This window comes from Natrix helvetica, assembly GCF_964273705.1.
Source record: "Natrix helvetica genome assembly, chromosome: 3".
Lineage (NCBI taxonomy): Eukaryota > Metazoa > Chordata > Lepidosauria > Squamata > Natricidae > Natrix > Natrix helvetica.
In genome coordinates this window covers 105,194,390-105,206,843 of record NC_138549.1, presented here as the reverse complement: position 1 = coordinate 105,206,843, position 12,454 = coordinate 105,194,390, and the positions used below count along the sequence as shown (strand labels likewise).

General features: G+C 37.6%; 1 protein-coding gene across 1 annotated transcript in view; it reads left to right on the top strand.

The window, feature by feature from the left end:
- PATJ (PATJ crumbs cell polarity complex component) overlaps positions 1-12,454 on the top strand; it is a gene marked incomplete at its 5' end in the record, with an annotated part of 167,151 nt that overhangs the window by 52,177 nt on the left and 102,520 nt on the right. Inside the window, 7 exons of the mRNA XM_081949161.1 lie at positions 1,451-1,660; positions 5,309-5,425; positions 5,901-6,269; positions 6,603-6,678; positions 8,724-8,856; positions 9,666-9,737; positions 11,666-11,843. Coding sequence (XP_081805287.1) covers positions 1,451-1,660; positions 5,309-5,425; positions 5,901-6,269; positions 6,603-6,678; positions 8,724-8,856; positions 9,666-9,737; positions 11,666-11,843 — 1,155 coding nt within the window. The remainder of the gene's footprint in view (positions 1-1,450; positions 1,661-5,308; positions 5,426-5,900; positions 6,270-6,602; positions 6,679-8,723; positions 8,857-9,665; positions 9,738-11,665; positions 11,844-12,454) is intronic.

The window sequence follows — 12,454 nt, the reverse complement described above, 5'->3', positions numbered from 1 at the left end:
ACCAACACATTTCTCTAGTGCCCTGATGGTAGATTTATAAGAATGGGTACAAACTCAATTGGGTTGGGAGATCTCATGTAAGACAAGAGAAGAGGAACAAGCTGCTCCTGAACAACAGCAATCACCAAAATGCTAAAACGAAATTGAACAACAGTGACCAGAATTCAAAGCAACACCCTCCAAAACGGTGTGTAGCCAATTTTTCTGATGTTAGCAAGCTGAAGAAGGATGACTGGTTTACTTTCTTTCCCTACCACTTGACAATAATTGTCACTAATGAAAATCATTGGGCTATGAAAATCAACAGGCAGCATATAAGAAGAAAAAGAACATAGGCTCTTTATATCCATCCAAATTGCCAGGCCTAGCATCTGTTTTGTTCTTTGTGGTAGAAGGGTCACTTTGAATAGTTAAGGCCTCAGCTGCTTCTGTTCACTTTAAATAACTGAAATGGGAATAAAGCTGGTTCTTTTATTATTTGAACAAAAGCTTTTAAAGTCTCTTGACCTAAAATCCCTTGTTCTGATGTAAGAGAGCAGTTCCGTGAAATAAGAATAAAATATGAATTTACAGTGCATTCAGATTGCATGTTTCTATATCATGTAATTGCTACTTTGCTTACTTTATCTTTCAGCTAGAAAGTGCTAGAAAATTCTCAGCATTTATGTGTCAGTGTCAGAATGAAGATATATAAAATTGGAAGACTGTAATACTCAATAAGTCTGAGTTAGATAACTATTATGAGTAATCCTCTAAATCAGGGGTGTCAAACTCGATTTCAGGGTCATGTTTGACCTCTGTGGGATGGAGTGGGCATGGCGAGGATGGGCGTGGTCAGCTCGATGTCACTCGTGTCAGGGGTGCCTCTGGTGGTCCGAACATTCTGCCAGCAAAAACAGGCTCCCAAGCTCCATTTTTGGTGTGATGGCTTCCTGCAACCATCTGCCAGTGAAATCGGAACTTGGGAGGATTGCATACGGCCATCCAAAGCTCCATTTTCGCTGGCAGAGGCACCGCAGACCAGTCCTTCACTATTTCCAGGACAGCTCTGTGGGCCAGATCTAAGCACCCCACGGGCCGAATCCAGCCCCCGGGCCTTGAATTTGACACCCCTGCTCTAAATACTTGAACTGTTATACTGCGGCCTAATCATCATCATCATATTCTACTACTACTTTATTAAGCTGTTGTATTATATTCAGTTCAGTTTGGTGTAACCACATTTACCAATTCAAGCACATTTTGGCAGTCTTAGGTCAGCCTTTTCCTCCTTCCTTAACATCTATTTTTAAAAATTTGGCTTGGTGCACTTTTTATGTTTTTATAACTTTATAGCCCAATCAAGACAATGTAGTAGCAGCAAATTTTGCAGATGACTGAACATATATAGCTAGGAAGTTGAAATGACATTTCTACAAAAGTATTTTTCATCTTCTGGCTTGTTTTTCAGGATCCCTTAGATCCAACAAAGACTGCATTTGTGATCAGTTCCCTTGTGCCATGTGGAGTGGCTGAGTGTAGTGCTGCACTCTTCCCTAGTGACCGCTTAGTCTCTGTAAATGGTGTGTATTTGCATAATATTGGTCTAGAAGAAGCTGTAGAAGTTCTAAAATCTGCACCACCTGGTGAAGTTCATCTTGGAATCTGCAAACCTTTGGTGGTAAGTGACATTAAATGTATGTTTTATAACATGCATTTTCCAGTTCAGTAATGGTTAACACTTGAGAGAAAGTCACCAGGATTTTAATGGAAGCAAAATACACTTGCCATAAATTCTTTGAATGATTTATCTTCTTTCTGAGTTTTGCCATGATTGGAGGTCCAGATGTTGTATGCTACAGAAACAGGAACATTTTGTCTTGGAGTAATGACAGTCTCCTTTTTTATCTCCTTTTTAGTTCAAATTTATACCCCAGTGTTTTACCTTAATGGGTTCTTGAAATAGTTTTGTATCACTTAAATCAAAGATGTACATTTACAGTGGGATTAAAATTGTATTTCATAGAACAAAACCAGTAGCAGCCATTTAATAAAACATTGGAGATCACACTAGAGGCAATTAACATTCTGGAATGAAAGAGAAAAGAAAAGAGTGAATGCAACTGTTGCGAGGTTTCTGTTTGCCGCAATCTATCCTACTGTGGAGAGAGTGATGGCTCAGCGGCTGACAACAAGGGTTTGAGACTTTAGTGCCGTGCAATGGGATGAGCCTCTATTACTTGCCCCATCTCCTGCCCACATAGCAGTTTGAAGAGTATGAAAATGCAAGTAGATAAATAGGTAGCACTTCAGTGGGAAGGTAACAGTGTTCCGTGCACATGATCAAGGAAAAGGGTCTTTAGGAAATGTTGACTCCCTTGGCTAAGAAACAGAGATGAGTTCTGCCACCTAAACTCGGATAAAACTGATATGGGAAACTATTACTTTTACCTTACGCTACTGTGATTTAAATAAAATTAAAATTCTGCCTTTTTGGAAAACTGCATTGATAATCCTTGTCCTTCGTTGATAATCTATTCTTGTTGCATACATCATGCCTGATGTTTCATACGCTCTCTGTTCATATATGTGTACAATATTAAGGATATTCATTGCAAATATATGTGTACAAGATTAAGAATATTCATTGCACATATAAGTGTATAAGATGTGTAATAGTTTTACAAGCACCATCCAATGTTGCAAAAAATGTGCAAGTTCTTCAGAACTTTTCATGAGCCTAGATGTATCAAAATCATTTGTCTATTGTCTAGGATTTTAAAATAGTTTCAAGGAGGAATGTACAGGCTGAATATACTGGCCATTAGAGGCAATATACCTTTCAGAATGCTTTATTATTCAGAATAAAGCATTCTGAATAAATAATGCTTTATTATGTAGCATTCTAATTAATAAAAGGTATGATTTTATCTAGCATTCTAAGACAAAGAGCAAACTCTATAGTTGACCATACCGTAAGACCATAGGGTCTGGAAAAAACAATAATAAAAAGAAATATGTTGGTCTTTATATTGGCAAAACAAGATATTAAGTCAACTGCTTTTGGCTACCTAAATCAAATCAAGTTTTTACTAGAAGCTTATAGCCAGAAAAATTACTTAAAACCTATAGAGCAGGGGCATTTTTATTATCTTAAAAGTATTAGGCAATTAATTATTTTTTGATATAGTTTTAAAAGAAAATACACATTTATTTATAACATGTACAAACTGTATAATAATCAGAGTATGATAGGCTATAGAATGGTTTGTACTTTGAAGAGTCCAAATGATCCAGCGGCCCCAGAATTAAAAAGAGTCATCTACAGTGTACAAAATAAAGACTGCAACAGGCACCACATAGGAGAAACAGGCAGAAGGCTGGCAGAATGCATCCATGAACATCATCTACCATAACGGTCAGAAAACACAATGAAAACTCTTTAATTTCACAACATATAGACAGATCTAACCCAGTGGTGGGATTTAAAATGTTTTACTACCATTTCTGTGGGCGTGTAAGAGGAAGGATACTGCAAAATCCCCATTCCTCCCCACTCCTGGGAAAAGGTTACTGCAAAATTCCCATTCCCTCCCCACCCCACTAACCTGCTTGAGGCAGCAGGGGGTGGGGCCAGCCTATTTGCCGGTTCTCCGAACTACTCAAAATTTCCACTACCAGTTCTCCAGAACCTGTCAGAACTGACTGAATACCACCTCTGACTTGACCAAAGTTTCAACTCGGAAACAGTGACTATCCTAACCCAAAAACGCTAGAGAATTCCTAGCAGGCTAGCACTGTAACTAATTGACCATCAACAGACACACAAATGTAAACAACATCTGCATACTGTGCAAAAGACACAAAAACAACAACACTTAGAAGTGGTAGATTAACACCAAGATTAACTTCAGATCAACAATCAAGAAGTAAACAATGCCCCAATCAAGGAACTGCCAAACAAGCTAACAATAAGCCTCCTAACCAAAGAATCAGCAAAACCGCCCTTCCACCAATGTTGACTGTGCAAACCATTAGCATATAAAATGAGAGCTGACATACTCCTTACTAGCATTGATGATGTTACCTAGTTTGGTTAATAAAACATCTGCAAGAAAACAATAAACTCAGAGAGCACCAAGGACCAAACCTGAACTACAAATATTCTCCTTTATCGGATTGTACTTTATTTAATTATTAAATTTATTTGCCGATCATTTATTTGCAATGTTTGTAAGGCATACATTTCCACAATTTATCATAATCTTAAATGAGTAAGATTATGTATCATTTGATACATAATTGCAAATTGCAAATATTATGCAAGTTTTAAAGTATAAAGCTGTTTAGACTATGTTGTACTTTCATGGATCCATAGTGGTTTTTATTTAATTATCACAATTTAGCTGTGGAGTTCTTATAGCCTTAGATATTCCTAGGTAATTCACTAGTCCCAAAACTTTAACACATGTAATTAAAAAGTTAAAACACTACTAAAATATGCTGCTTAAGCCAGCGGAAAGTGCAGATAATGATGAGCTAGGAAACTCCCCTGCTGTTTTCGTTAACTTTATTAACATAGGAATTTGTGGGCAGAAGTAATTTAAAGTAGACAAAATAAATTAGTGTACCATAATGGTTTGGATAACATTTTATACTGCCCAAATATTGGGTTATTGAATCTAACAGTTCCTTTTCACATTTCTCTGTATTTCCTGTGTTATATATTTCTTCTTAGGACTGCCTATAGGTAGTCCTTGACTTAGGACCACAATTGAGCCCAAAATTTCTGTTGTTAAGTGAACTGTTGCCCCATTTTACAACTTTTCTTATCTCAATTGTTAAGTGAATCACTGCAGTTGATAAATTAATAATCTGGTTGGTAAATAAATCTGGCTTCCCCATTGACTTCAATTTGTCAGAAAGTCACAAAAGGTGATCGTATGATCTTGGTCCAGTAACGGTCATAAATATGAACCAGTTTTAAAGCATTTGATTTCTGATCATAGGATCGTCGGGATGCTGCAAAAGTTGTAACTGTGACAATGGTCATAAGTCAGTTTTCTAAGTGCCATTGTAACTTTGAATGGTCACTAAATGAACTGTTGTTAAGTTGAGGACTACCTGTATTAACTTTCCATTTTACTTTCTGCACTTCTTTGGAGTAGCCTCAGGCCCAGGAATTCTGGGTGTTGAAGTCATAAAGGGGTCATAGTTGCCCATCCCTGCCCTACAAGCTACTTTGTCCACAAGCTCTTTCTTGCTTTGTCTTCTCTTTTTAAAAAGTTGGGGTTTGATATTTTCCTGAGCAATGACTTTCTTTTTTAAGGGAGAAAATAAACATAATGGGACGTATTCTGCGGAACCCGAGAGACTTAACAGAAGTTCAGTATCTCAAGAATCAATCGATAGTATTCAGTCATCAATCCTCCTTGCAGCTCCAAAGGTTTTCTATTGATTTATATTTCTGTTACAATAACATTAGTCCTATGTGAAGGGCTTTTTCAGAATGAATGTTGAATTGAGATATACTAAATATTTGTTCGAATTAGTTGTGGTCTTTCCTAAGATGTGCCACTCTGTAAATCTAGATGGGAAGAATGTTCCTACAGGTAGACTTCCAGGGGTGGACAAGTTTGTTCATATTGGCAAAAGTTGGCAACTTGAAAGTTCATTAGTAGACTAGTGCCACTATGATGATTGTATAAGATTATTCCAGTAGGTAGCCTCATTTCTTTAGTGTGAAATTATGTTTATAAATTAATGGTTTTTTAAAAAAAACTAAGAAAATGTTTTGTCAGATCTGTCTGTCTGTCTGCCTGCCTGCCTGCCTGCCTGCCTACCTTATCTGTCCATCCATCCATCCATCCATCCATCCATCTATCTGCTACTAATTGGCTCTGGTTTGATGTTTTGTGTAGGACTTCAGAGATGAATCTAAAGAAGAACTTGTTGATGAGCCCATCTTGCAAGAGCTCGTTGATGAGCCAACCTTGGATTTGAGGAGACAGTTTCAACTTATGCAGAGTGAAACAGACGTTGATCAGGAATCCTGGGAAATGCATGAGATTTTGAAGCCCATGGAAGAACAGCTTGGTGAAGAACGAGAGATGTTAGTGGATGAAGTGGATGATATGGATCAAGATGATGAAAGAGGTCTGTCAGTAAACATGAGGGAAATACCTTCATCTCCTGTGGTGGACTTTGAAACTGAAGGACATTGGGTTGAAGAATTAGACTGTACTAAAATGGTAGAACTGAATCCTGCAAACGATCTTAATACTGAAGAGGTATTTACTGATATATATTTATGTAAAGTAAAGAATAAATGAATGTTATTGGAATGTCATATATTCAGTGCAATTATTACTATTCTCTTAATTATAGTGCTTTAAAAGCCAGTACCTAAATAGTCTAAAGATTATTAAGGATATTCAGGTGCTTTCTCTAGATACCATTAGCATAATACTTAAAGAATTCATAACAGATTTTGGAAAGCAGGGTTTAATTAATGATATGTCAGTTCTTAAAACCAGCTTCTGCTAAACTCATCTTTGTTTCTGATAGCATACAGCTAAGCTAATGACTTTCAATTCTGAATTGCCTTTATTTTTCTACTGAAGAATGAAGAAAAGAGTACTAATTCACTATTCCATGGTGTTTCAGTGGAGTACAGCCAAGAGAATCCTATGTTGGATGGTAAGTATTCAGAATAAATAAATATATTACTGAGCCAAAATTATCTGTGAAACATCAAGACTTAGTGGGAGTTTAATAGTTGAAAAGGGCTAAATGTGGGCTTCAAAAGATACCTAAAACAGGTTTCTTAAAAAAAGGTAAATGTGTGTCTCAAAATATACCTTAAACATTTCAGAATTTGGGTGTAATAGATGTATAAGGATATGTCATTGGGGAGAAAACCTGAATCTGCATGTCCCAATTGACAGTCTATTACAGAGACAGTTTACCCCCAAATTGTAGTTACTTGTAAGACAGGGGACAAGATGGCTCAGTGGCTAAAACGCTGAGCTTGTTGATCAGAAAGGTTGGCAGTTTGGCAGTTTGAATACCTAGTGCCTCATAATGGAGTGAGCTCCCGCTACTTGTGCCAGCTTCTGCCAACCTAGCAGTTCGGAAGCATGTAAAAATGCAAGTAGAAAAATAGGAACCACCTTTGGTGGGAAGGTAACCGTGTTCTGTGCACCTTCGCCGTTTAGTCATGCTGGTCACATGACCACCAAGATGTCTTCGGACAGCGCTGGCTCTTTGGCTTTGAAACGGAGATGAACACTGCCCCCTAGAGTCAGGAACATTTACCTTATAAGACAAATGTGATTGAAATTGTTCTATGAAGTTTTAAAGGTCTTATATGTCTAATACCAACACCTTCAAACTGTGGAGAGCAGACTGTCTTCCAGTGATGTCTGCAATGCTTGTAGCATCTAGAACAGTCCCAAGAACAGATTGACAAGTAGTAAATAGTACATCTTGAGGCTATCAGTGTATGAAAACATATTCAGATGTGTGTGTGTGTGTGTGTGTGTGTGTGTTGCATTTGTGCTGATAAATAAATAAAGGAGACTAGTATAGATCTATTTCAAGCTATTTAGCTCTCATCAGCTAGCCATACCTTTACTGGGAATTGAACCTGGGCTGTATTACATATTAGGCAGTTGTAATAGCCACTAAGCCACAGGCTCTCCTCCTTTATCAGCTAAGCCAGGGAAATAGGTATGTATTGTGTCACAACCCCTGGTATGCCCAAATATGAGAGGGAGCATACTGCTTCCCTTTTCTGTCTATCAGCTCACCCTAGGAGCCATCCAGGCAGAAAGCCATTTTTTTTAATGTTGCCTTATTACATTTGTGTTGCATTTGTGCTGATAAATAAATAAAGGGAGACTAGTATAGATCTATTTCAAGCTATTTAGCTTTCATCAGCTAGCCATACCCTTACTGGGAATTGAACCTGGGCTGCATTACATATTAGGCAGTTGTAATAGCCACTAACCACTAATAAAAAAATGGCTTTCTGCCTGGATGGCTCCTAGGGTGAGCCGATAGACAGAAAAGGGAAGCAGTATGCTCCCTCCCATATTTGGGCATACCTATTTCCCTGGCTTAGCTGATAAAGGAGGAGAGCCTGTGGCTTAGTGGCTACTACCCCATCCAGTTCCCTTCCTTTTAGAACAAGAAAATATTCAACCACAATGGTTCTGTTTATTAATATTTAGCTTCTGCTTACCCCATTTAAACCTTTATTTATGATGCCAATTGTTTAGCATACATTTCTGAAGTTACATTGTGTGTGCAGTTCTCATTCTGTACACATCCTCAATTCAATTATTTTAAGAATTCTTGGTATAATGCAATAAGTACTAGAATTTGAAGGTTTTCTGCCTGTCTCTTTGTGCTTTCTCTTGGAAAGTCTATAGGGGAGATGTACCTTGAATTTAATTGAAGACAAGTGCTGTTCTTATCACAATGGATGGCCTGATTTTCTATGACTGGATGACAAAGGAGAGCAGTTCAAGTGAACACTGTTCCCTTTCAAACCACTTCATTGGATGTGCAAAGGCAGGCTGTATGTCTAGTCTCACTCTCTTCTCATTTCAATCCCCCTTAAATGCCCCAAAAGAGCTTATTACTGAATAGTCCTTTTAGAAAAGGTTGTCTATGATTACTCTTAGTCTTAAATAAGTGCATCTGAGAGCAGAAAATAATAACAAATCTCCTCTTCTAAGGTATTGCAAACCAAGGTGACCTTAAAGAAGATCTATGCACTGATGTTGATCATGAGAAATATAAAACAAAAAATGAAGATATTGATCCTTCCAGCTCCCAAGATTCTGCCCTATGTAGGGTAGTGCTGTCCAGGTATGAAGTGATGCTTGTCTAAAAATATGTTGGTAACTTTGACTTACTTGAAAAGAAATAAGAGAAAGAACTATTTTTCTCTTGCTTATTATGAGAAATTGGCAATGAGTTGTCAATAATTAGAGTTTTAATACATCATCCAATTCACTAAGTAGCTATTGGAGGCAAAGGTAGGTATATTAATCTATTAGGGTCAAAGGTGTTACAAGATAGAGTTCTTTGAAGTTAAGCCCAAATCCATGTTGCTGTCTTGACCAAAATATGAAAGTGGTTTGTCATTATTTTTACCAGGATATATTTTTTAAACTTGTAAGTCTAAAGCCTTGGGATGTTCCACTGGTTTCTCATCTAAATACCAATAGGTATCACTATATAACTTTTGAAACATCATGCAACATGGACTCGATCAGTGTTTCTCTACCTTAGCAACTTTAGGACACCAGGGCTTCAACTCCCAGAATTCCCCAGCCTGCATGAGAAGCCTTCAACTAATGTCTATTTTTCTTCTACTTCTTATAGCTAACGATGGTAGTGATGATCATGATGATAGAATCTTGTCTTGCTACAACACTGAAACATATCAACTGCGCTTAATTGCCTTCTTTCTGTAGAAATAGATTGTATACTTAATTAAGAAGACAATTGCAGAGTATTTGTCTTTAATAAAGAGTTGGAAATGGTCCATTTTCATTAACATTTATGGAAAGGCAGAGGAGCTTGAGGATTCTGGGGAATGTGTAATTTTGTTAATTACAAAGAATGGGGCGCTTGTGTATATAAGTGTTGCATATTGTATCCATTTTCTTTAGTGAATTGCCTGAAAGAGAAGAAGGAGAAGGAGAAGAAACTCCAATTTTCAGTCACTGGGGACCCCCCCAAATGTATGTTGATAAATATTTCAGTATTCCTTTTGCCTTAATAATAATTTGAGTGTTGATCATTAAGTATTAGGAGAAGAGAAGCAACATGCCTCTCTTGCTGGAGGCACTTTGCTTACTCACTGGGTATTTTATACCATCTGGGAAGAATAGGGTGACAATAATTCCTTGTAGTATCCTAAAGGCAGAATTAATATTTATCAGGTGTTCTGCCGAATGATCTTATATGACTTCCATTGACATTTACATAATTTCTTGTAAGGTTGTGTGCAAAATGGAAAGTGCTTTTATTTCAACTTTGAAAACACTCAAAAAGTGTTTAGGATTGGAAAATTTGGAATATTTTAGTTGTTTCCGGTCTCAGCGAAAACAAAATCTGGAGGGTTCTTACAGGGTGAATAAGACAAGGTTGATTCAGTTAACCCATCTTTTCTTTCCTTTATATCAGTGGTTCTCAACCTTTCCAATGCCGCGACCCTTTTAATACAGTTCCTCATGTTGTGGTGATCCCCAGCCATAAAATTGGTGTTCCTAAGACCATCGAAAATATGTGTTTTCCGATGGGCTTAGGCGACCCCTGTGAAAGGGTCGTTCGACCCCCAAAGGGGTCCTGACCCACAGGTTGAGAACCACTGCTTTATATATGATCTGGATACTGCTGCACCTCCTGATTTTCCCAGTAGCTAACTTTCTTTACTTCTTCTTAGTCCTTATTTGAAGTCAAGCAAATTGGTAGCAGCTAAAGGGAGGGTAGGAAGACCGAGGTGCTAATGGAGAATGGTTGGATATGTGATGCTTGAACCCAAAAACAATGGAAGGGACAGCTGTGCAACCAGGCAGTCCATCCCTGATTTTTCCAGGATCTTTCTTTCTCTACCGTGATTTTATGTTCAGCATATCTACCAGACCACCAATCTTCCTTGAGCTACCCAGTCTCCATAGCTTTTTTCTATTCTTCTCCAAACACATCTGCCTGAATCATGGGCATGCCAGAACTTTTATGTTTCTTTGTGGCCATATTTAGATTGCCCCAAACTAGCTATTCTAGCATGAAAACTTTTACTCTTGCATGACTTTAATGCAATGAATTATACAGTTTATATTGTAGTGTGTGTGTGTGTGCTTGTATTCGTGCATATATATTCTATTAGCTGACTTGCATGATATGCATTGGTTCTTATTAGCAGCTCTTTCAATGAAGAAAATGATATGCCTTAAAATAAGAAATGCTTAACTTTGAGTACTTTCTACTAAAGTCCAAGAGCTATAACCCTTGCTGCAAAAATATTAGTAGAGTTGAAGTTATTTCTTCATAAACAGCTTGTAGAATGCTTATGTCCTTTTATTATCACATTAAATCTTATAAACAAATTAATATAATATGATTTGAAACCGAAAAGGAATAATTAAGGAAGCTAACTGCATTTATCCAGCCATTCTAATGTGATTTTCCTGACTGGACATAGAATTGATACATTCATATACCACAGATAATAAGCATTACTCTTTTTCACAACAGTACAGTTCTTAAAATTGACGTATGAAAATGGCATGTTTCATTTTAAAAGGGATGGATTTCATGGGGCTGAGTGACATTTGGTGTTCAGTGACTATATTTATTAATGTATCGAGGGGCATGGACTAGACTAGAGTGAAGAAAATTAACATTAAAAGCAGGCATCGAGATCAGATATTATGACTTATTTTTATTTTCCTGAAACTTGAAAGGGATTGGATTTTAAAATGGAATTAATTCAGGGAAGACTGAAATGAAGGACCCAGGTACGTATCATGCAATCTGAAGCTGTGGTCCACTCACTTTGTGATCTACCTTACAAGCCAGAAGCTTTGGATTTCTATGAAGTCACAGATTTTAGCAAAAATCATGAAGCTCCAACTTCTTGTATTCAGAGCATTCTTTCTCCATACAGAATTGAAATTTTTCGGGAGCCCCATGTTCCTCTTGGCATCAGTATTGTTGGTGGACATACAGTTATAAAACGCCTGAAGAATGGAGAAGAGCTTAAAGGAATATTTATCAAGCAGGTTTTGGAAGAGAGCCCAGCAGGAAAAACAAAGACTCTCAAAACAGGAGACAAAATACTTGAAGTAAGTTCAGAGTTCTTTAAAAGTCTGTAGCTGTCTGCATCTGCCTGCTTGAACAGGCTCAATTTTTGGAGAGATTCTATTGACTACAAATTACAGATTTAGTAAATAGTAAATATTTGCAGCTTAATGTTAGCTGCTTATCTTAGGTGTGAATACAAAATAATGATCATGTAAGATGTAATTGTGGCATTTCAGTTTACTGTTTTTTTTTTTAGTGGACTGGCCCCAGTGGGGGGGGTTTCAAATTTTTTTAGAACCTCTTCTGTGGGTGTGCCCTGCTTTGTGGGAGTGGCTTGCTGACCATGTGACTGGGTGGGAATGGCTTGCTGGCCATGTGACTGGGTGGGCATGGCCAACTAAAATGTGATGAAACTCACTTAACAACGCTCTTGCTTAGCAACCATAATGTTGGCTCAGAAACTCTGGCATTTGAAGCACGCAAGTCTTAAAGCTGTCAAGTTACAAGACCCTTGCACCCCTAACCCTTTAGAAAAAAAACCCAGGGGTGTTCAAACTTGACAGCTTTAAGACTTGTGGACTTCAACTCCCAGAATTCCTCCTCTCGCTCTTCATCTTGATGATGTGTGGACAGGCAGGGGGAGGGAGCTGGA